General features: G+C 46.9%; 1 protein-coding gene across 1 annotated transcript in view; it reads right to left on the reverse strand.

Annotated features, from left to right (window-relative positions):
• The window catches only part of LOC122734292 (microtubule-actin cross-linking factor 1-like), a 75,287-nt gene that overhangs the window by 10,730 nt on the left and 41,179 nt on the right, over positions 1 to 23,378 (reverse strand). The window contains exons 27-33 of the mRNA XM_043975006.1: positions 22,210 to 22,398; positions 21,896 to 22,004; positions 21,394 to 21,560; positions 15,774 to 15,936; positions 6,696 to 6,850; positions 6,239 to 6,313; positions 5,880 to 5,997 (exon numbers count right to left, since the gene is read on the reverse strand). Coding sequence (XP_043830941.1) covers positions 5,880 to 5,997; positions 6,239 to 6,313; positions 6,696 to 6,850; positions 15,774 to 15,936; positions 21,394 to 21,560; positions 21,896 to 22,004; positions 22,210 to 22,398 — 976 coding nt within the window. The remainder of the gene's footprint in view (positions 1 to 5,879; positions 5,998 to 6,238; positions 6,314 to 6,695; positions 6,851 to 15,773; positions 15,937 to 21,393; positions 21,561 to 21,895; positions 22,005 to 22,209; positions 22,399 to 23,378) is intronic.

The following is a 23,378-nucleotide window of genomic DNA, read 5'->3' on the forward strand; positions in this document are numbered from 1 at the left end:
AACCCCAAATGGGGTCATGAACAGTTGGACGCAACTGTAAAAACAACTGAATGAAAATTGCCTTACGGTCAGTATTCCTGCCTCAAGTTTCTCCCCACTGTAATCCATTCTTCAATTAGCTGCCATAGAGATTTTCCAAAAGTGTAGGCCTGACCTTGTGACACCCCCTCCATAACTCAATAAACTCCAATGACTCCCTATTACCTCTGGGACCAAATATAAAATCCTCTGCTTGGCATTTAAAGCCCTCCACCACCCGACTCCTTCCTACCTTTCCAGCATTATTACACTTTACCCCATCTATCCATTCTATGATCCAGCCACACTAGCCTATTTGCTGTTTCTTACCCAATACATTCCACCTCCTAATTCCATGCTTTTTGTGTGGCTGTTTCCCATTCCAGGAATGCTCTCCCTCTTCAACTCTGTCTCCTAAGTCTGGCTTCTTTCAAGACTCAGCTCAAAACCTTTCTTCTTAGAAAGCCTTTCCCAGTCCCTGTAGTTGCTAGTGCTTTCCCTTCAAGATAATCTTCCTTTTGCACTGGAGGGTGGAGGAATGGAGGCCACAAGAGAGAGGTCTCTCCTGCCTTTCGAGAGGCATCGATTCAAGATATCACAGGACTTGTTAAAAAAAAAAAAAAAAGGATGACTATTACCTACTTCTGTGACCTCGTGTGAGCACAAATGATACTAGCAGAAGAAATCTAGAAAGCAAGAGTTTGAAGACTACAGGGATAACAGTAGATTTCTATCACTGCTGCCCCCAAAGGTAAGAGATGCAGAAGAGAAAAGCAGATTTGGGAAGGGAACTGCTACTGATTAAGAAGGTAGTATTGGGGCAGCTAGGTGGCGCAGTGGATAGAGCACTGGCCCTGGATTCAGGAGGACCTGAGTTCAAATCCAGCCTCAGACACTTGACACTTACTAACTGTGTGACCCTGGGCAAGTCACTTAACTCTCATTGCCCCACACAAAAATGGGGGGTATACTCATATGGGTAAATCCAGGAACCTAAGGAGGGGATATAGTGGAGACAATTTGAGGTGACTCAATGGAATCAGCAACAGAGGGGTATTATAACTATAGAAATATTCTACAGACCACCAGAATAAGAGGAAACACATGAGGCGTTCAGAAAACAGATTGTAAATCTAGCACACGAGTTCATGGGAGACAAAATTCAAGAAAGGAGCAAGTTGTTAAAACCCACAGCCTCAAATATATGTATATTCCCAAGTGTCCACAGTATGGACAACACAAGAAGACATTTAGAAGCTAACACAAAGAGGTAAACTTGACTTCTTGAGTATCACTGGGGACTGGTGGGATCAAACCCATGGCCAGGCCGTGGCTCTGGATAGGTCCCCCTTATTTAAAATAAACGGGGGGGGGGCAGCTAGATGGCGCAGTGGTTAAAGCACCGACCCTGGATTCAAATCCGGCCTCAGACATTTGACACTTACTAGCTGTGTGACCATGGGCAAGTCACTTCACCCCCATTGCCTAAAAAAATAAAATAAAATAAACGGGGCGGGGGGGGGGGGAAGCTAGGTGTCATAGTGGATAAAGCACTGTCCCTGGATTCAGAAGGACCTAAGGTCAAATACTGCCTCAGACACTTGACACTTACTAGCTGTGTGAACCTGGGCAAGTCACTTAACCCTCATTGCCCCGCGTAACCCCCCCCAAAACCAAAACAAAGATAAAATAAACAGGGGATGGGGGAAAGGGGGATGGGGATAGTACTATATAGTAAGAGGGTACACTCATGTCAGAGAACCCACAAGTCTGAGTGGGAAAGCATGATGGAGAGAGTTTTGAGTGAAGCTCAAAAGAGGGAGAAACAAAAAGGATTTTTATCGGTGGAAAGGATAAAGACTACCCTGGTAGGCAACCTCACCTCCAGGCTTGGCAATCACAAGTACAAAAGTATAATATAATGGTCATAGGTATAATAGTAATAAGGCATCTGGGAAGTGCAATGGATAGAGCACCAGGTGTGGAGTCAGGAAGAGCTGAGCTCAATCCAGCTTTAGACACATACTAGTTGTGTGACCCTGGGCAAGTCACTTCATCCTGTTTGCCTTAATTTCCTCATCAGTAAAATGAGCTGGAGAAGGAAATGGTAAACCACTCTAGTATCTCTGCCAAGAAAACCCTAAAAAGGAGTCCCAAAGAGTTGGACATGGCTGAAACAACTAAACAATAATAACAAAATAATGGTGATGAGGCAGCTAGGTGGAGCAATGGATAAAGCACCGGCCCTGGATTCAGGAGGACCTGAGTTCAAATCTGACCTCAGACACTTAACACTTACTAGCTGTGTGACCCTGGGCAAGTCACTTAACCCTCATTGCCTCACAAAGAAAGAAAGAAAGAAAAAAGAAGTTGAAGCAAAATAATGCTGATTATCCAGAGTGAGCTCTCTGTCTCTCTTCTCCCTCCCACCTCTCTTTTTGTCTCCATGTCTCACTCTCTTTCTGACAAAAGCAAGGCAACTTATGACTTTCTTTGGCTTATCTTAGTGCTAATTTCATCCTTTAAGAGGTGGAGGAAACAACAAAGGGAAATTTTGATTCTCACTAGTGGGGAAGAACTGATTACTGGGGATGAGAATGATGGGAGGAAATAATCATTTCCTCTTAGAGTTTGTGGGAGAGGAAAGAAATTCTGGCAAAGTCTGACATGCTCCCTAGATTTAGGGAAAGGAAATACTTATCTAAAGGCTCAACACATCAATCAACAAGTATTTCTTAAGTGTCTCTAGGTGTGGACACTATTAGGCACTTGGGATACAAATACAAAGACTGAAACAATCCCCATTCTCACATAGCTTACATTTTCATGGAGGAGACAAGTAGTGGAATAAACATTTATCAAACATCTACTATATACCAGGTGGTGTTAAGTGCTTTACAAATATATAAATATATAGAAAATAAATACAAGGAAGACATAATGCAAGGCAGTTAGGGAAGGAGGGCATTAGCAGTTGAGAGGATCAGGAAAAGCCCTCATGCAGAAGTCAGTGCTTAAGCTGCACCTTGAAGAAAAAGAGTTCAGAGGAAAGACAGGTAGTATTCCATTGCCTAAAATACTACAGGGCAAGTTAGACCAGGAAAGATGGGAGATGTTCAAGAATAAAATTATTAATATAGAAAGGAAAATTCATCCACTCTAGAGGAAAAAAACAAGGAATCTATCTGAAGCAATTTATCTGCATGACGTGGCTGGACAGGGAACTCACCAATGAAGATCTACTTTAAAAAGAAATGTACCAGGGGAGCTAGGTGGCAAAGTGGATAGAGCACCGGCCCTGGAGTCAGGAGGACCTGAGTTCAGATTCGGCCTCAGACACTTGACACTTACTAGCTGTGTGACCCTGGGCAAGTCACTTAACCCCCCAATTGCCTCACAAAAAAAGAAAAAAAGAAAAAAATGTACCAAAGATGGAAGCAAGACCAAGTAATGGGATGAATCTAGGATGTGGTACAGTCCTAGTAAAAAAAAAGTTTCAGGGATGCTAGAGCTCAGAATGAGCTGAGATTGGTAAGGGTACTTAAGGATAACAACAACAAAAGGTGGAGTTTCCCCTCTAACTATTTTGAGAGAAAAAGGAGTATCAAAGAAGGGATGGAGTTGGATGGGATAATGAGAACTGACAACAGTGAGAAGACAGAACTGCTCGGTTCTTCTGAGAAGAAAAATGACTGACAGGAAGTTGATTCCCCAAACAAATAAGGAGATAGTAAGAGAATAGGTTGGAGAATTCTTGAAGTAACATTTCAAATGGAGTCAAGCAGGTAAAGAGAGAAACTCATCCTCTAGGGTAACTGCCTGGAACTAAATTCAGTGTGTGAGAGCCCAGAGTCTTGGGGGACTCTGAAATATAGACAACAAAATCTTATCTCTGCTGCTTGTAATCTACTTAGAAACCATTTCAGTGCTCCCGAATTCTACATTTCCTGAACCCTTGCTTAGATAATCGATTAATGCTCCTGGTCTGATCTTCTCTCAGCATTTCTCATCTCCCATGTTCCTTTCCCAGTGGAACACTGGTTCTCGATTCAGGGAACCTGAATTCAAATCCTACAACCTCCAACAACAACAATAATAATAACTAGCAACTATATAACACTTTATAGTTTGCAAACAACTTTATGAAGTTGGTGTTCTTATTATCCTCATCTTACAAATGAAAAAAAAATGAGGCGGAGAGAAGTTAAATGACTTGCCGGGGGCCATGCAGCAAGAAGATATCCAAGGCAGGATTTGACTCCTGAAGTCCAGAATTGTATTCATTGTGCCACCTAACCATGCCCTTACCAGCTGTGAGACATTAAACAAATAATTTCACCCCTTTGGGCCTCAATTTCATCCCTAAAGTGAAGAAGTTGGGCTGGAAAACCTCTAAAGACCCTTACAGCTCTGATCCAATCCCTCCCATGCCATTCCAAGGATGCATTTGCTTGTACTTGGTGGATGCTACAAACCTGTTCCTCCCTCGAGAATGATAATACCTTGAATTTTGAGAGTACTTGGGAGTTTCCAGAGGGCTTTCTTGACAATTGCCCTGGAAGATAACTAGTGTAAACATCACTACCCCATTTTAAAAACAAGAAAGTCAGAGCTCGCAAGGATTAACTTGCCACAAAAAGTTCCATTTAAGCTGTGTCAGAGCCAACACTGTTCTGACTCTTAAGAACAGTGGTCCTCCTCCTCCTCCTCCTCCCCCTTCAAAACATCCATCGGGATAACAGCAATGATCTTAGCAACATGGAACACACTGTCCCTCAGTAAATATAGGGTCATGCTGACAATGCCTTCTTCAACTCAAATATTTCCTCCCTTCCTCCTGTCCCCCCAGGACTGACACACATTGCCACATCAGTCTTTCCGAAGCAGGGATTCTTAATCATATGCTTCCCATGGACACCGCCCAAGGAGTCTAGGTATGGATTTCAAAGGGTCTGTAAATTTTTAAAAACATTTTTATAACTATGGTCCAATACAATTGGTCTTTTTGTACTCCTATGTATTTAACAACATGATTCTGAGGAGGGGGGTCTAAAGATTTCAACAGACTACCACCAGGGTCCAGGACACAAAATAAGTTTAAGACCCTTATTCTAAATCAACTTCAATTGTACACATTCCCTGCTCAGAAACCTTCAATAGCTCTCTATTTACCTAAAACCCAAATCACTCAGCCTGACCTTTGTGGCCCTCCAAGCTGGTTCACATCGACCTCTCCAACCTTATCCAATACTTCTCCCTTGCATTCAATCTCTGCTTCAGCCGGGATGAAAGTTGTACTGTCCGCCCCCCACCCCCACCCCCTTCCAGAACACACCAGACTCATTCCCGCCTTTCTGCACTGTTCATGCCATACCCATCACCTGGGAGGGCTTTTCTCTTCTCGGCTGATGCACCTCCTGAGCCAGCCTTAGTCTCACCTCTTCCTTACCTGCTTGCTATAGTCCACCCCTGTAAGCCTGTGGTTTTGCAAGGGCCTGATCTGCCCCCAACATCTGTAGCTCTCCAAAGTCAGAGCATGATTTTGCTCCTCTCATTCCTTGAGTGGAGGAGCTGGGTGAGTTCTTCTTTAGCCTCCCCCCAGACTACACAGCTTCCTGAGAACAGTGCTCAGGACTGGTTTTCTGCCTCTCCCAGACTAACTTAGGTCTCCTCCCCATCTTGTCTCTTCCACACTGCTAGCTTTCACAGGCCAAGGACTTGGCATCCCCGCCCCACCAGCCCATATAGAACTGAGCACGAAGGGCTTTGTCAGGAATATGGCAAACTCAATATACATTTACATAAGTGTCCTTCTATCTGATTTTCCCACCCCACCCACCCCAGTCCTTTGGTGCCTCTACCTCTGCAAGGGTCATTCTTGACTAGGAATTCATCTAGTGCAATCCAGCCACCTCCAACGCGGACCATGAGGCAGCTTCGTAGGATCCGCACCAGGCGAAGTTGCTGGGATTCTCCAAACTGGATGGAAGAAGAAGGGGTTAGAGATAATGCCATCTTGGGCCAAGGCAGAACAGCCCAGTGTTGGGGGTGGGAGGGAAGGCAAAGTGACAGAGGCAGAGAAGGCGCCTGGGCGAGACGGAAAAGCCAGATACAGGCAAAGAAAGAATCAGACCCGGCCTGTCTAGAGAAGTGAGGCAGTCAGGAGCATGCGTGTTGGAGTGAGGGGTGGGTTGTGTGTAGAGAGAACAGGGGCACTCACTCGGTAGCGGTTGGCACTGATCTGCTCCACCTGGAAGCGTCGGGCACATTGACACTGAGATACTTGCCTTCTTACCTGGACCAGAGAGAGGAATGAGCTGGGGGCTGGACCCTCAGGCATTATTCTTTCAAAAAGCAGCTGCCAGCTTAACAGCTTCTTTTAACCCCTCCCCAGAGTTCTTCCTGCCTCTCAGAGGCTTATAGATTTAGGGTTGGATCATTTAGTCCAACTCCATTAATTTATGTCTGAGGAAACAGAAGCAGATCAACTTGCTGAAGATCATACAAGTAGTGGGCATTGGAAGCAAAATTGGAATCCGGGTCTTCTAACTTCAGAGTCAATGGTCTTTCCATTGACCCCCTCTACCTCCCAATTCCCTACATTTCCCCCTCTCTTCTTATGCCTTCTCACCTTTCCCTTCCCACTGCATCACCCCCAGACCATATTCTCCCAGTACCTCATCCTGGATGTGTTCTGCATCAGGACCCCGGCCGCGAGGGTCCCGGCTAGGGTGTAGCGCACTGACAAATTCACCATAGTCAATAACTCCATCACCATTGGTGTCAAAGATACTGGCCACAGCACTCAGCTCCAGCAGACTGGTAGGGAAGCCTGGGGTGGGCATGAGGGAGGGATAGAGAGAGGAGAGGTGAAGGACACGCTCTCCCACCACAGAGCCAGGGCCACTGGACCCTGGTTCTGAGTTTGATACCGCCCATCCCCCAAGCCGGGGTTAGGGGGACAAAGTGACCATTCCATCTGAGAAATCGCTTCAGTGACTGGGAAGAAAGCCAGGCATTCTTAGTTAAAAAAGCAGATCTCAGAGTTTACCCAAAGATGTCAAATTATTGGGGAGGAGAGGGATAAGTACAAGAAGGACAGGAAAGCCCCAAGAAGGAAATTCTACAGACAGAATGATTCAGATTAGGAAGAAAAGGGGCAGTTGCCTGAAGAGACAAATGTGTTTACACAGGGGAGTGACCAAGCAATTTAGATTTTTAAAGGCATGTAGAAACAAAGTCAGGTAATGAAAGATGAATAAAAAAGAGTGGCATAATCCTAACAGAACAGTGTCAGATGCCCTAGAGCTCACCATGAGTTAAGGCCTGCACTGAATGCTAACACCAAATTATGGGGGGGGGGCGCGGTGGTGCAGGGGGGAAGTGAGAGCTGCTCTTGGAGCCAGGGAGATCTGGGTTCGAGTCTTGACTTCTGACACATCCTGGCTGTGTAACCCTGGGCAAGACACTTAAAGTCTCAATGTCCCCCAGGCAACTCTGTAAGACTTGAAGCTGAGGCTTTAGAAGCTGACTCACAGGGTAATGACAGGTCTAGTTCAAACTGATATTGAGAACAAGAGGAAAATCAAAGAAGGGATAAGATTGCTGCGTGAGGGGTGTGGTAGAGCAGTTGGAAAATGTTAACAGATGACAGAAAGAAAGCAAAACTTGGCATCTCTTTTTTTTCCCTAATAAGGAGGATGATTTTGTTTTACCTTTTTTAGTACAAAAATCATAAGATCATTATATGCTCATAGGATTAATTATGTAACCTATGATTAATCTGATAATCCACATGATCCCATGATTTTTGTATTAACAAGGGTAGAACAAAAATGGTTAGCAAGAAACTGAAACCTGAGCTAACTGGGAAGAGAGGGCCCTCACTATCCTCAATGAGTTTAAATGAGCAGGCCCAAAGGAACCACACCCAGTGGTACTGAAAGAACCAACAGGTGTGACTGCCAAGCCTCCTTCAATCATCTTTGACAAGTGAGGTAAATGGGAGAGGAGTTGCAGGACTGGAGATTGGCAGTCCTAATTGGAGATGTCGGTACCAATTTGTCCTTCCCACCACCCCCCCCTCACATCCCCCGACCCCACAATGAGGGTTAAGTGACTTGCCCAGGGTCACACAGCTAATAAGTGTCAAGTGTCTGAGGCTGGATTTGAACTCAGGTCCTCCTGAATCCAGGGCCAGTGCTTTATCCACTGCACCACCTAGCTGCCCCCAGTCCCAATTTTTCAAAAAAGAGAAGCAGGTAGAGCATGCAAACTATAGGGCTGGCAAGCTCAGCTGTGATTTCTGGGAAGATTCTAGAATGCCTTATGAAATGGATGATATTAAGAATCACCTCTTCGACCCTGGACTAAGCACTTAAGCTTGATTGCCTCCAAAACAAAACAAAAAAGAATTCCCCTCTGGAAACATCCATCACTGTGAGCCAGCCTGGGTTCAAGGAACATACAATGCCAGACTGACCTCATTCCTTTGTTGATGGGCCAGTCAACATAGGCAGTTAAGTAGGCTGGTAGATGAGATTAATGGACCCGGAGTGAGGAAGAGCCGAGTTCAAATTCAGCCTCAGACAATTATAAGTAGAGTGACCCTGGGCAAGTCACTTAACCTCTGTCTGCTTCAGTTTCCTTACCTGTGGAATGGGAATACTAATAGCACCTACCTCCCAAGTTATGAAGATAAAATGAGATAATGTTTGCAAAGCGCTCTATAAGCCTTAAAGCACTATAAAAATGAGAGCTGGTATTATTATCTGGCAGAGTATCTCATCACAGCCTTATGGCCAAGATGAAATGTGTTTGCTGTTGTTCAGTCGTGTTCTACCCTTAGTGACCTCAGATAGGAAAGGTTTCCTTTTTTTTTTTTTTTTTGCAGGGCAATGAGGTTTAAGTGACTTGCCTAGGATCATATAGCTAGTGTAACGATTGGAATGACGCCACCTGCTGGAGACTTACTGTAGAAGAGTTCTGCCCATGAAGCGAAGGTCTTTGAGGGCAAGACCAGGAGTCAGGAAGTGACGTGGGCTAGTGGGAGGAGGAAGGAAGAGACTGGCGCTCAGTCTCGCGCTCTTGCCTGAGGACTCTGGTGGAGAGCGGAGCTAGAAATGTGCTCTCCCTTTAATAGATAGGGATCTAGGCCTTTCTCTCTCTTTACCAAATTCTTATTCTCCTTAATAAAGGCTTAAAAGTCTAACTCTTGCTAAAGCTTATAATTTATTGGCGACCACTCATTAAATATTTTAGACAGACTAGCTAGAATTTTAACCCTTAACACTAGTAAGTGTCAAGTGTCTGAGACTGGATTTGAACTCAGGTCCTCCTGAATCCAGGGCTGGTGCTTTATCCACTGTACCACCTAGCTGCTCTCAGTAAAGGTTTCCTTGGCAGAGATCCTGGAGTGTTTTGCCATTTCTTTCTCCTGCTCATTTTATAGATGAGGAAATTGAGGCACACAGGATTCAGTGACTTGCCCAGGGTCACACAGCTAGGAAGTGTCTGAGGCTGAATTTGAACTCAGCTCTTCCTGCCTTCAGATCCAGAGCTACCAGTTGCCCCCAAAGTATGCTTAGGGGGCTTCAGAACTGGTTGAAATGGTCAGACCCAAAGAGCTATAATTAATGGATTTATGGAAAAGGGGAAGTAGGGAGAAGTACCCCAGTAATCCATCAGTGGCCCCATTCTGTTCAACTTTCTCCCCCCCTCACCCCCCCCCCCCCGTGAACCATCCTAGAAGCTGGAAATGTCAACAGAGGGTGTGCTTGTCATATTTGCAGATGATGTGAAGCTTGGAGGGATGACTGACACATGGAATGACAGGCTAGGATCCAAAGAAATTCTGATGTGCTACAGCCATGGGTCAAGTCTAGTAACATGAAGTTTACTAGGAATAAACATAAAGTTCTACACTTAACAGTTAAAAAAAAAACCAGCTAATTTCACAAGGCCAAGGTGGGAGAGATGGATCTACATAAAAGCTCTTGTAAAAAAAAATAATAGTTACACCTGAAGGTTTTAGTGGACTAAAAACTTCCTAGGAGAAAATAGAATAACATAGGAACTAAAAAGCCAATGTAATCTTAAATTGGACGCAGGGTGGTAAAGTGGATAGAGAGCTGGACTTAAAATCAGGAAGATCTGAGTTCTAATCCTGCCTCAGATACTTATTCAATGTGTGACCCTAGGTAAGGTATCTCTTTCAGCCTCAGTTTCCTTTATCTGTAAAATGAGGATAATAGTGCCTACTTCAAAGAGTTGTTGTGAGGGCCAAATGCTTTGCTAAACTTAAGGCACTAAATAACAGCTAATTAATAATATGGCAATAATATTCATAATAAATAATATAATATTATTATTACTGAACACTGGACTGGTCAGACCACCTCTAAACACCTGTGTTCAGTTTTGGTGACCACATTTCAGGATAGATATTGCTAAGTAGGAAGATACTCATAGGATGGTGAATTGGGGATTCTTAGTTTAGAGAAGAGAAGACTTAGGGAAGACACAATAGTCGTCTTCAGTAATTGAAGGGCTACCTCCAAGAAGAGAGATTAGACTTACGACACTAGCTGTGTGACCCTGGGCAAGTCACTTAACCCTCATTGCCCCACCCCACTCCCCAAAAAAAGAAAGAAAATTTTTTAAAAATAAAAATAGTCTTGTTCTAAGGCAGAAAATTTTTCTCCAATGAAAACCATCCCAAAATGGAATGAGCAACAATCTTAGGAGTTATTGGCCATTCCTACTAGTGGTTGTTCCTCCCATTGGAGGACTTTAAGAAGAGGCCAGGGGACCACTCATTGGAAATGTCATAGATAGGATTTCTGCATAGGAAGGGAGTGGCTTGGGTGATCTCAAAGGTCCCTCCTTACTCTGTGACTGTGGTTCCAGGATTTGGTAATTGGTTGTGACACTACTAGGCAACTGACATGGAGACAGTCACCAGGGAAAACCAAGCGTCTTGAGGAAGGCAGAACGTGAAGGCCAGGAAAGTCTGAGTCAGAGGGAGGAGGTAGCTCGGGGCCATATGGGCTGGAGGAGCCTGTATTGTGTGGCAGTCCAAAGCAAAGACCCACCCTTTTCTCGCAGTGGGTGGGAATTTTCAGAATTATTTTTGTAGGTTAAAGTATCTTTTCTATGGGACGATCACAAGAGCCTGATTCTGGAAAAGTCTTGGAGGAAACAGTGAGTTGAGGGATGAGTCCTCCAGGAAAAGGAAGAAAACTGGGTAGAGATGAACAGTGGCTGAGTCCACCCATCATCTCAGCTCTGCTGATGACTTTGAGAACTCAAGGAATCTCCCAGTTAGGAAACAGGTGTGATAGGGGATGGCCAATAGATTGTTTGTGAACTTTCGGAAGGCTGAGAAGGGAATGTGACGCTGGTGATTATTGAAACTTTATGGCTCCGTGTGAGAACAGATCTGGAGTCAGAGTATAGACCTAAGTTCAAATCCCGCCTTAGATGTTTGCTAGCTGTGTGGCCCTGGGGAAGTCACTTAACCTCTGTTTGCCTCAGTTTCCTCAACTATAAAATGGGGATAATAACACCAGCTACCTCACACAGCTGTTGTGAGGATCAAATGAAATTATATTTGTAAAGTGCTTGGCACAATGCCTGGCACATAGTAGATGCCAAAGAAAATGTTTATTCCCTTTCCTTCTATCCTCCAACCCCCCCCCATTTGACTACTTAAACCTCTCTGGGCCTCAGTTTCCTCATCTGTAAAATGAAGGGTTGGTTGGCCTAATTGACCTCTGAGATCTGTTCCTGTTCTAAACCTATGATGGAGAGACCTAGAATTTATGATCCTAAAGGGCTAGAGACGTCAAACATGGGGAGCAGCTGTCTTAGCCGTTGGCTGGGATAAGATGGGAGGCCCAGGGACAGGGAAAGAAGGAAAGCATGGGTAGTATCCATGTAGAGTGAGTAGCCTAAGCTCAGGGAGCAGACAGGAAAGGCGTGTACTGAAGTAGAGGCAAACCCTTCTCCTCTCAGTTCAGCAGGAGACAGGGAGGCAGGATACTCCAAGGCCAGTGGAATGAGGGTGGCCATTGCAAGGCCCAAGGATCTGAACTTGTCACTTGCCTGGGGGGGGGGGGCGCGGGCGCAGACCAGGGAAGACAGGCAGTGTTCAGTTCAGTTCAGGTCTTCTTGTCCACTCTTTTTTTGTTTTTTGTTTTTTTGGTTTTTTGGGTGAGGCAATTGGGGTTAAGTGACTTTCCCAGGGTCACACAGCTAGTAAGTGTTAAGTGTCTGAGGCCGGATTTGAACTCAGGTACTCCTGAATCCAGGGCCGGTGCTCTATCCACTGTGCCACCTAGCTGCCCCTTCTTGTCCACTCTTGCCTTACCCCTGCCTGGGAGGAGACCAGGTGCTTGTAGGCCAGCAGTGAAAAGGGGAAGAGTGAATAAGTAAATGGATGGATAGATGGCCATGCGCCATCTTTTCTCTTGGCTAGCCTCTAGAGAGAGGCAGCAGGAGCCTGAGGGGGGAGGGGGCTGCCTCTCTTGTGCCTTTTGCACTGCTCAGCTTTTGAAGGCTCTGCTCAGCCTTGTTTTGGTCCTGGAGACTGTTGGGACTATTGGAAGCAGACTCTAGCCAAGAGCTGCAGAGGCGCCCAAACCTTTCCTGAGTCTAGGCTGTGAGAGTAAGTGTTCAGAGCCAGGATCTGCCAAGGTCACAGGGCAGTGAGCTGCAGCTTGGCTAAGCCCTGTTCAGTCAGACTGGGTCCTTGGAGACCTTCCTTAAGGACTGGAGATAACAAGAGTCAGTGCTCTCGGACTGGAACATTTCTGCCATTCCTTGAAACTGCAAGATGACATCTCTAACTGATGGAGATATTCTCTTTGTTCTGCTGCTATGGCGCAATGTAACACAAGGCGCGAGCCTAGAAGCCCAGCACCTCAGAGCACTGGGGCAGGGTTACAAAAAAGAGCAAGGTGGAGAACTTTACCTGCCCCTCAGAGGAGATTAGGAAGTTTCAGGACATGCTGGAAGGTCTAGATGGAGAAGAATGGCTTCCCCTGGAGGTATAGGAAAAGGAGGAGGAACTGGACAAGTTCGAGGAAGAGGGGGCAGCCCTTACTGGGTAGAGGAGGAGGCAGCTCTGTAGGACGGTCCTGCATTGGCAGAGGGACTGGCAGTGGTGGAGACAAGAGCTCTGAAGAGGCTGCTGGTTATCATGGTAGGTGAAGGCAGCAGTGGTGGTAACAATGGAGGGAGACTCACAGTGCATACCACCTTTGAGCAGGACCCCAGTGAGCTAAGTTAAGCTTTGCAGGCTGTTCTGTGGGTACGGTGGCAAGAGGAGAGGGTGATGGGCGTAGCCTAGGGTTTAAGCCCTGAACTCTGGTCCTGCTTGGAGGAACACCACAGCGTGACTTACCCTGCGCAGGCATTGTGCCGTGTTAAATGGCTATGGCCCCAACCTGCCTGTGCTGCTCACTACCTCAGGGTACTGCTGACCGTCCTGTTAATTCAGAGTCATACCTTGGTCCCACCTCCTTAGCCAGACCAAAGGTGAGGCTGGCACCGCTGCCCCAGACCTTTATATGAATCATCTTGTTGGGGCACCTGCCCACATACACCCTGGCTGACCTCAGGGATTTCAGGTCAGGTCAAATGCCCTATGTGTCAAGGTACCAACAAAAATGGCAAACAGATTACATGTCAATGTATTGTTGAAAGATCATAGAGAGGGGGCGGCTAGGAGGCGTAGTGGATAAAGCACTGGCCCTGGAATTCAGGACTCAGACACTTGACACTTACTAGCTGTGTGACCCTGGGTAAGTCACTTAACCCTCATTGCCCCCCCCATAAATAAATAAATTGATTGATTGATTGATTGATTAATTAATTAAAGATCATAGAGAATGGAAGGAGGGCAGTAAGGCTGAAGGAAGGCAAATATCTCCTCAAAAGTGAAGAAAATGGAATCTGAAAACTAAAGGGCAGAGAGCTTAACCTTGATTTCTGGTAAAATTCCGGAATGTATCATTGTGGGGATGATTAATGGTTATTACAGAGACCTCTTCAAGAACAAGTCATGCCAGGGGCCAGCTAGGTAACACAGTGGATAAAGCACCAGCCCTGGATTCAGAAGGACCTGAGTTCAAATTCGGCCTCAGACACTTGACACTGACTAGCTGTGTGACCCTGGGCAAGTCACTTAACCCTCATTGCCCTGCAAACAAACAAACAAAAAAACAAAGAACAAGTCATGCCAGACTTACCTTATTTTCTTTTCTGACAGGGTTATTAGACTTGAAGATCAGAGGAATGCTATTGATTTATTTAGATCTTTGTGAAAAAGAGAGGGAGATGGACTAGATATTACAATTAGATGGATTCATACCTGGCAGAATGACCATTCCAAAGAGAAATCATGAGTGCTTTGATGTCAGCTGGAGAGGAGGTCTCCATAGTGTTCCAGGGACCTCTGTTTGGCCCTGTGATCTCTGACATTTTAATCAATGATTCAGATAGAGGTATAAATGACATGCATATCAAATTTTCAGACAGCTGAAAGCTAAGAGCATTCCATAATATACTAAATAAAAGAATCATGATTTTTTGACACTCTATTTTGGGCCAAATCTTAAAGTTAAAACTTTTTTTTTCCTGTGGAGCAATGAGGGTTAAGTGACTTGCCCAGGGTCATACAGCTAGTAAGTGTCAAGCGTCTGAGGCCAGATTTTAACTCGGATCCTCCTGAATCCAGGGCAGGTGCATTATCCACTGCACCACCTAGCTGTCCCTGTAAATTAAAACTTAATAAAGATAAATGTAAAGTCTTACACTTGGGTTCAAAAAATCAACCTCCCAGAGGATAAGATGAGAGAGGGCATGTCTAGACAACAGTTTGACATAGATAGATCTGGGGATTTTAGCAGATTGCAAACTCAGTATGAGTCTACAGTGTGATGCAGGAGTCCAAAAAGCTAATGGGTTCTTGGACAGCATCAAGAGGGGTAGAGCATCCAGGGCAAGAGAGGGGATAGTCCTGCTGCATCCTGGTAAGGCCGCATCGCAGGTGCTATATTTGGTTCAGGATCCATTCACAGGAATCTAGATCCAAGGCTGGAAGGGCCCTCAGATGAGGAAATGGAAGCCCAAAGAGGTTAAGTGATATATCCAAAGTCACATAGTAAGTGGCACAGGAAGAGCAATAAAGCACCAGGAAAGTATTCAGGAAAGTAAGGCTGCTCTGACCAGAAGATCAGGCCTTATAAGGATTGGTTACAGAAACTAGGGACCTTTAGCCTGTTCAGGAGAAGCTGTAGGGCAGGGAGCGGAGCAGGATGCAAAGGTGGAGGGATTAGACTAGCTTGCTTGGCCCCAGAGGGCAGTACTTGGCAGTAATGGGTAGGGTAATGGGAATGGAAAAAGTACATTTAGCCCTGATGTCAGAAATAGCTTCTTAAGAATTAGAGCTATCCTAATGCAGGATGGGCTGCCTTTGGAAAGACCAGACTCCCTCCTCAATAGAAGTCTTCAAGCAGAGGCTGAATGGCCTGGAGGTCACTTCTCTTGTAGAGGGGATTCCTGGTTAAGCATGTAACTTCCACCTCTGATATTTTATGGCATGGGGCTGGGCCCCATTAAAGCAAGTAAGAAGGTGAGGCAAAGTTTTCTGGACTATTTAGACCTGGTTCTTCTCTTCCCCCGCCCCCCCTACCATCTTCCTCCTACTATGACCATGCCCCCCCCTCCCATTCCCTGAAGGTTCCACTCACTGGAGGCAAGGACGCTGTCAATGAACTCCTGGTGGGTGATTCGTCCATCCTGGTCACGGTCAATGGCGCGGAACACATCCAGGAGCCGGGACTTTCTATGGCTGATCCACTGCAAGTAGCGTTTCCGCCATCCACCAAAATCAAAGTGTGCAAAGGCTGCTTGCTGGAGAAAGGGAGGGAGCCATCAGTGTCCATCCCTCTAAACAATGGCTGGGAAAATGGGATGGTTGCCTTGGTGACCTTCTCCAAGCTCTCCTCCAACCTGGGCCATCCCCCACAATATCTGGGCCCAAGCTGCTGAGTTGCTAAAACATGAATATATCCCAAGGTGTTACACCAATGCTCTCAAATCCCACATTCCAGCAGGTAATGCCAGGACTAGGGCTCCAAGTCCCAGCAAGCACTGCTGTGCTCAGTGCCATCCCCTGTGGTCATGTGTAACACCAACCTTTCCCAGAGGATTAACGGCCCAGCACCTTGAGACTGACGGCTTCCAATGGTTTCTATGCACCCTTTTCTGCCTCCTTCCCACACCTTCTCCGTCCTTGACTGCTTTCCTCCTCCCTTCTATCCACAGCAGCTGTCATGGTTCCCATCACTTCAGTTCAGCCTTTCCCATCCCCATCCTGCAAGCCTCTGACTGCTTCTCAGCCAAGTTTTGCCAACATGGAATCTCTAAAGAACTCTGATAAAACCCTTGGCTCTCAGGACTGGTCATGTGTTCACTGTGCCATCTTGTGGCTGCATATGGTGGCCAGGGTGGGATATGGGAGCCAGGGACCCAAGAAGGCACTTTGAACCAAAGGATCTCTAGAATTCAAGGTGACCTTGGAAGAATCTAGGAAGCATCCAGATAGGGGATGCTTCCTAGTCTCTAGACAGACAGGGGAAAGAGGTGAAGGGGGTATCAAAGAGGGAGGGGAGAACAAGGAGGAACAAGTTCAGCCCAACTTAGTGGACAGGAAGACCAAATAAGATGACCATGAGGCAGGCAAGCTTTTTTTTTTGAGGGGGGGGGCAGGGCAATGAGGGTTAAGTGACTTGCCCAGGGTCACACAGCTAGTAAGTGTCAAGTGTCTGTGGCTGGATTAGAACTCAGGTACTCCTGAATCCAGGGCCAGTGCTCTATCCACTGTGCCACCTAGCTGCCCCCAGGCAAGCTTTTAGTGAGCCCACAGATGGTTTGGTCTGAAGGCCCCAGGAGACCTAAGGCTGGTAACAAGTAGTTACCAAGGATCTAGAGGGATACATGGGCAATGGTAAACAGGATGTTTAGGATGTATGGGAGGTCCCAGAAGTTTGGCCAGATCAGTGAATGGTGATGAATAGGATAGTAATGGAGGCCACAGGGGTTGAGGTTGGGGGTGAGCTTGGCCAGGATGGCAGGAAATCAGAAAGTAATGGGCACCAGAGTCTAGGGAGAAGTTCAATGATGTAGATGAGTGGTGAAGAGTTGGACAATAGTTGGAACCAAAGGGCCTGGAAAAAAGGGATTTTTGTGTTTATTTTCAAGATGTTGATGACTGGCGGTGAGCTAAACTGACCCCAGAGCCAGAGAGCTGGGGGAGGTTTGACCAGGATAAGGAGTGGGGGTAAGCCAGACAGACTGGGCCCAGTGTGCCATGAGGATGAGCCAGGACAATAAGTAGCAGTGAGATAGAAGGTACTAGGGTCCAAGAGTCTAGGAAAGGTTTTGGCTAGGAGGGAGGCCCACTGATGTTCTGAAAAGAGAATGAAGGTAGAAAAGTTTCCCCAAAGTTTCATTCTCAGAGGAAGGAAGCAGCAGGTCCTTCATCAGCCTGAAGCCCAGCAGGTGGAAAATCAGCAGGGTTGGGGGCTTAAGCTCCCAGACCCCCTGCCAATGTCGGCGGGGGGGGGGGAGCAGCTGCTAGGAGCAAGGCCACAGGCAATGTGTCCCCCAGCGTCCCTCCACAAGGAAAGGGGTGTCCTTGGGAGAAGTTTGAGGCAACCTGTGTGTTAGGTTGAACGACTTGGATTTTCAAGGCAAGTTCTGGCTATACCATCTGCCTTTCTTTATTTTCCTGGATAGAGGGGTAGGGAGAACTGTCTAGCACCCACATCCAATGATTTCACCAGGAGGTTTCACAAATGGGTGAGAGTGAGCCTGGGAAGAGAGGCTGAACAAATGAAAATAATCCAGAGTATTCATGCTGGCCAGTCTTGAAAAAGGACCTAGAAGCTGAAGACTCCATGGTCACAAAGGAGAGACAAGCACCTTCCCGAGGGAGAACCATGACGACCAAGTGGGGCCTGGAGGACTCCGGCTTGGGACCATCACTTAGGAAGTTTAGGCACTGTCTAGTCTGAGCCTGGAGAGTTTTATTTTTAATCTTCATGCCCAATGACCCTCCCATGATGTATGATCTCTGAATCCTAATATCTGAATCCCTAGAAAAATACTCTTGTGGCCTAGACCATGTGGAGGTAGGCAGGAGAAAGAAAAGAGAAGATTGGGTGCTAGTAGCACTGGGCCCAATATGGCGGTGGAGTCAGTGGCAGGAGGAGGGAGAAGGGAATTAGGGATGACAGGTGGCTGAGTTCAAGGAGCCAACCAGTCTCAGGGACCAACTTAGTTCAGCACTTTGAGCTAGGGCTTAGTCATCGGGAATGGCTTAGAAAGTCCTGAAAGGGGAAGCCTTAGGGCCAAAGAACTGGAATCTCTTGGAAGCTGTCTCAGATCAGCATGATATAAGACTGGGGCTTTTCTCTCTGAGAAGAAGACAGGTAGTGAGCTCCCAGTCACTAGAGGTCTTCAAAGTGGAACTCAGACAACTATTTCTTGGAGATACTGAAGAAGAGATTCCTGGTAAGGTACAGGTTGTACTATAAACTCTCCAAAATTCCTTTCTAAGACTCTGGGTTCCTATGATTCTCAGCCCCCAAGGCAGATTTGGGGGTAGAGGGTGGAGATGATGTTCTGCCTTTCAGGGGGCTGCCCTAGTGGTGGGGAGTTAGCTAGGAGTCAGAGTAGATAGAGAGATGGACTTGGATTTAAGAAGAATTGAATTTAAATCTTCCTTAGATATCTAACTAGCTGCATGACTTTGGGTAAGTCACTCAGCCTCAGTTCCCTCATCAGTAAAATGGAGAAAATGAAAGCACCAACTTCACAGGGTTTTTGTGGGTGTATCAAATGTAAAGCACCTTTCAAACCTCAGAGTCTTATATAAAACATAATTATGGTTGTTGTTAGTCTAACTCGACACAAGAGTTACCCACAGCAAGGATTGGAGCAGAGCTACAGAGAAAACAGAATGGAGTGAGGTTTGGAGGTACACGAGCTGGGAGCCAAAAGCCCCCCAAACTGGCCTAGCCACACAGGAGGCCCCTTGGGGCCTGAGGTGAAGCTTCAGGTAGGATCCAGCCACAGGCAAAGATACCAGAGAAGACTGAGCAAGAAAAGAGAGCGGGAAGAAGGAAGTATTCATCATTCCCCGAGCTCAGGGCCCATTGGCCACTTCTGCTACACAAATGAGGTGAAAGCTAGATGTGGGTCTCAAACAGAGAAAAGCTCTAATAGATGCTTTACTTTGAAAGTGAGGAGTCTGCTTCAGGCAGGGGTCAGATAGGAAAGTACCAGGGCTGATTGGAGGCCTGGTTCTTGACAGAGGTTAGGACAGTAGGTGGAGAAAAGGAAAAACTGAGCTGGACCCCCATTTACCGGCTGGTGAACATACTTCAGATACAGAGAGAGATAGAGAGAATCAGAGACAGAGAGAGAGAGACAGAGACAGTGAGACACACAGAAACAGAGACACAAAAAGAGACAGAGACAGAGAGATAGAGAGAGACAGAGACAGACAGACAGAGACAGAGAGACACATAGAGACAGAGGCAAAGAGATAGAGACACACAGAGACAGAGACACAAGAGAGAGAGAGAGAGAGAGAGAGAGAGAGAGAGAGAGAGAGAGATGGGCCAGGCCAGGCCATCCAAAATCTGGAGTTGTAGGGGGTCTCCTTGGGGATAAAAGAGGTCTCTCTACTTTGGGGTTAGTGTAGAACAGGCTGAACCCAGGGGGAAGAATTCCTGGGGCCCAGGACCAGGAGTACAGACAGAAAGCACATGCCACCAAGGCTCTGGCTTAGGGCTGACACCCAGGGAAACAGGTTCAGGGAAGGGTGGAACATCCCACCTGGTCTGGCAGTTGAGCTAGCCCCAGTGTCCCTGAGGCTAAGGGGATGGATGGTAGACTGTCTGTGGGTGGGGAAGTACACGGGTCGGCTATTCCTTATGCTGTGTGTAAACCTGGGAGGGGCCCTTGGGTGAGCATTTCCCAGCTATGAGGCTGGGCGTCTCGGCAAATTCACATCTCTCCTGGCATCAGTGGAGCCAGACTAATTGGTGGGAGGAGACATTGGTTCCTGAAGTTGGTGGACGGAGCTGGGAGAAGCTCTGACCTCTAAAAGGGAAAGGAAGGAGAGTGGGTAGAGATGCAGGCCCATGGTGGGTCCAGGCAGAGGTCAGTAAAAGAAAGGTATCTTCATCATAGAAAAGGGAAAAGGACCCACGTGTACAAAAATATTTATAGCTGCTCTCTTTGTGGTGGCAAAGAATTGGAATTCGAGGGAATGCCCATCAATTGGGGAATGACTGAACAAGTTGTGGTATATGAATGTAATGGAATACTATTGTGCTGTAAGAAATGATGAGCAGGCAGATTTCAGAAAAACCTGGAAAGACTTAAGTGGACTGATGCTGAGTGAAGTGAGCAGAACCAGGAGAACACTGTCTACAGTAACAGCAACAGACTTGGCTCCTCTCAGCAGTGCAATGATCCAAGACAATTCCAAAGAACTCATGATAGAAAATGTTCTCCACATCCAGAAAAAAGAAATGTGGGTTCTAAATGCATATTGAGCCATACTGTTTCTACTTTTTGGCTGGTTTTCCCCCTTCTTTGAGGTTTTCCCTTGTGTTTTGATTCTTCTTTCACAACATAACTAATGCAGAAATATGTTTAATGTGATTGTACAAATGTAACCTATATCAGATTGCTTTCTTTCTGTCTTGGGGAGGCGGGGAGGGAGGGAGAAAAATTTGGAACTAAAAATCTTATGAAAACAAATGTTGAAAACTACCTTTACAGGTAACTGGTAAATAACAAAACACTTCTATGATAAAAAAAATTTTTAAATACATTTTTTAAAAAAAGAAGGTAACTTCAGAGGCTGAAGTGGGGCAACACAGCCAGTGTAGGGCCAGGTCCGGAGATTTACAGGCCCAGGCACCAGATGATTCTTGTCCTAAATGTGTTGTTGGCTACTAAAGAATGACCTTTACTGTCTACTAAAGACCTTTCAGACGCCCAACCTGACACTAGCAATACACCCAAAGAAAGAAACAAGGTCCCTGGGCCAGGCTGGGCATAGCTAATGGCCGCAAGAGGAAGTCTAGAAGAGAACAGCTCCCAACAGGCACCACTGAGACAAGACTGAATAGTAGAAGAAAACGGCATAGAAAAGGATATAAACCCAAGCCCCGGGGGGAGCTGGCCCTTGGTCTTGAGCAATCTGGCTGGGTACCAGAGCCTATAACCTCCCGTCCCCCCCAACCCCATACATTCTGAGGTCTCCCCAGACTTCTGGGCTATGCTCACCTCCTCCAGGTGCTGGGTAGCAGCCTGTAGCCGATACTGTCGGTCCAACGCCTTGAGCCATAGCTGCTGCCAGCGCTGAAGCAGCCGGGCTCCCAGGGGGCTCTGAGGCTGCAGCTCCAGGAGTGGTACCATGGGACCTGGTGGGGCCTTCCCTGTACCTCTTCTCCCTGGAGAGAGGGTTGGGGGGAGATGGAGGGAGAGGAGGTGTTACCATACTGGGAACCAGCAGGGCCAGGGGGTGGAGTGAGCCCTCAGTCTATCTAGAGAAGCCCCTTCTGCCCACAGAGAGTGGGGTGAAAGGTATAAGAAGCCCTCAGGCTAGAGAAGGTTCACTGGGGAGATGCTCTCTACCCAACCTGTAGGTTCTGTTTGTGGGACCCCAAGTTGGAAAGGGACTTGGCTGGGGGCAAAGACATTCAAAGAGGAGCAGTAGGTTCCAGGGTGTTGATGCCACCAGTGGGGAGATAGGTCATTCAGGAAGTCAGCAGGGAAGGGTTCTTACTTGGTGGGGGCTGTAGAGGTGCAGGGGGCGATGGCTCCAGCCTCCTTTTACAACTTCTCATGGCTGCCTCCACCTCCTGCTGCTTTCTGCTCAGTTCTTCAGTGAATTCCTGTACACACATGGGAGGGGGCCCAGGACAAGCCACAAGTCATCCCCTTCTAGAGAGGGGTGTTCCAAGTGGGGAGGAGAAGGCTAGGGGCATGAGAGAAGCCTCAGTCTATGGGACACATCCCACAGAAGCCTATTGGGAAAAGGGGAGGTTATTTCAGGGCCCAGATGAGAGCTCCCAGACAAGTCTGGGGAAGGGCCCTTACCGTGTGCTGAGCTGAGAGATCGGCCAGCATCTGGGTGTCCTCAGGCAGGGGTTCCTGGTCTCGAAGGTTCAGTGCCTCCTCAGCTGAGGCGATCCAGTCCAGAAGGCGGGCCAGCTCCTCCCGCTCAGCCGCCATGGTGGCAAGCTGGTCAGCCACCCTCTGGCCCTGTTGCTGTGCCCAGCCCAGCACCTGCACTCAGGGGCAATGGGAGGAAGCAAGGTCAAAAAAGGAGAGGCTGAGGGACTGACCATGGGCAAAGGTCCAAAGTGGACTAAATGGTCTGCCAAGGGTTGGGAGATACTGGCTTGAAAGTCAGCCTGGGAGGGGCAGCTAGGTGGCACAGTGGATAGAGCACCGGCCCTGGATTCAGGAGGACCTGAGTTCAAATCTGGCCTCAGACACTTAACACTTACTAGCTCTGTGACCCTGGGCAAATCACTTAACCCTCATTGCCTCACCAAAGGGGGAAAAAAAAAATAAAGTCAGCCTGAGGAGCAAGGGTGTCATCCTGGGCCTCTTCAAGGTAGGGGGAGCTATCCACATGAGGATCCTCTCTGAGGGAATCCCTCTAGGGCAGGGTTTTCTAGCTTGGGGTCACATAAACTTATTTTTTTTTTAAATATTTTGTGATAACTGTATTTTAATATGTGGTTTTCTTTGTAATTCTATGTGTTTTATTTTATACATTTAAAACCATGATTCTGAGAAGGGGCCCCCAGACTTCACCAGGCTGACTGGCATGGGGTCTATGATCCAAACAAGGGGGAGAAGCCCCACCCTAGGTTTTCTTTCATAAGGATGGAAGGGGAGAGGCACTGGATTTATGGACTCAGTGGTCTATGACATGCCATTGACTCATTCATATTGAGCTATTTGTCCACCAAAACTACCAGGTCTTTGTCATACACACTGCTATCCTGCTCCACCTCCATCATTCTACACGTGCAACTGGGAAAGGAAAATGCAGATTTTGACAGACTTGTATTTCTTCATTTTTTCTTTTTGAGGTGGAGACTGGGGGAGATGGTAGATAGCCAAGATTATAGAATCACAGGCTCTGAGTTGGAAGAGACCTCAGAGAGCTTCTAGTCTAAACTATACCTGACCAAGGAGTGAGGTGAGGGACTATGGGGTCTGTGATTAGGTTGAGGCATTTGGAGGCTGAAGTT

This window comes from Dromiciops gliroides, chromosome 1 (assembly GCF_019393635.1).
Source record: "Dromiciops gliroides isolate mDroGli1 chromosome 1, mDroGli1.pri, whole genome shotgun sequence".
Classification (NCBI taxonomy): domain Eukaryota; kingdom Metazoa; phylum Chordata; class Mammalia; order Microbiotheria; family Microbiotheriidae; genus Dromiciops; species Dromiciops gliroides.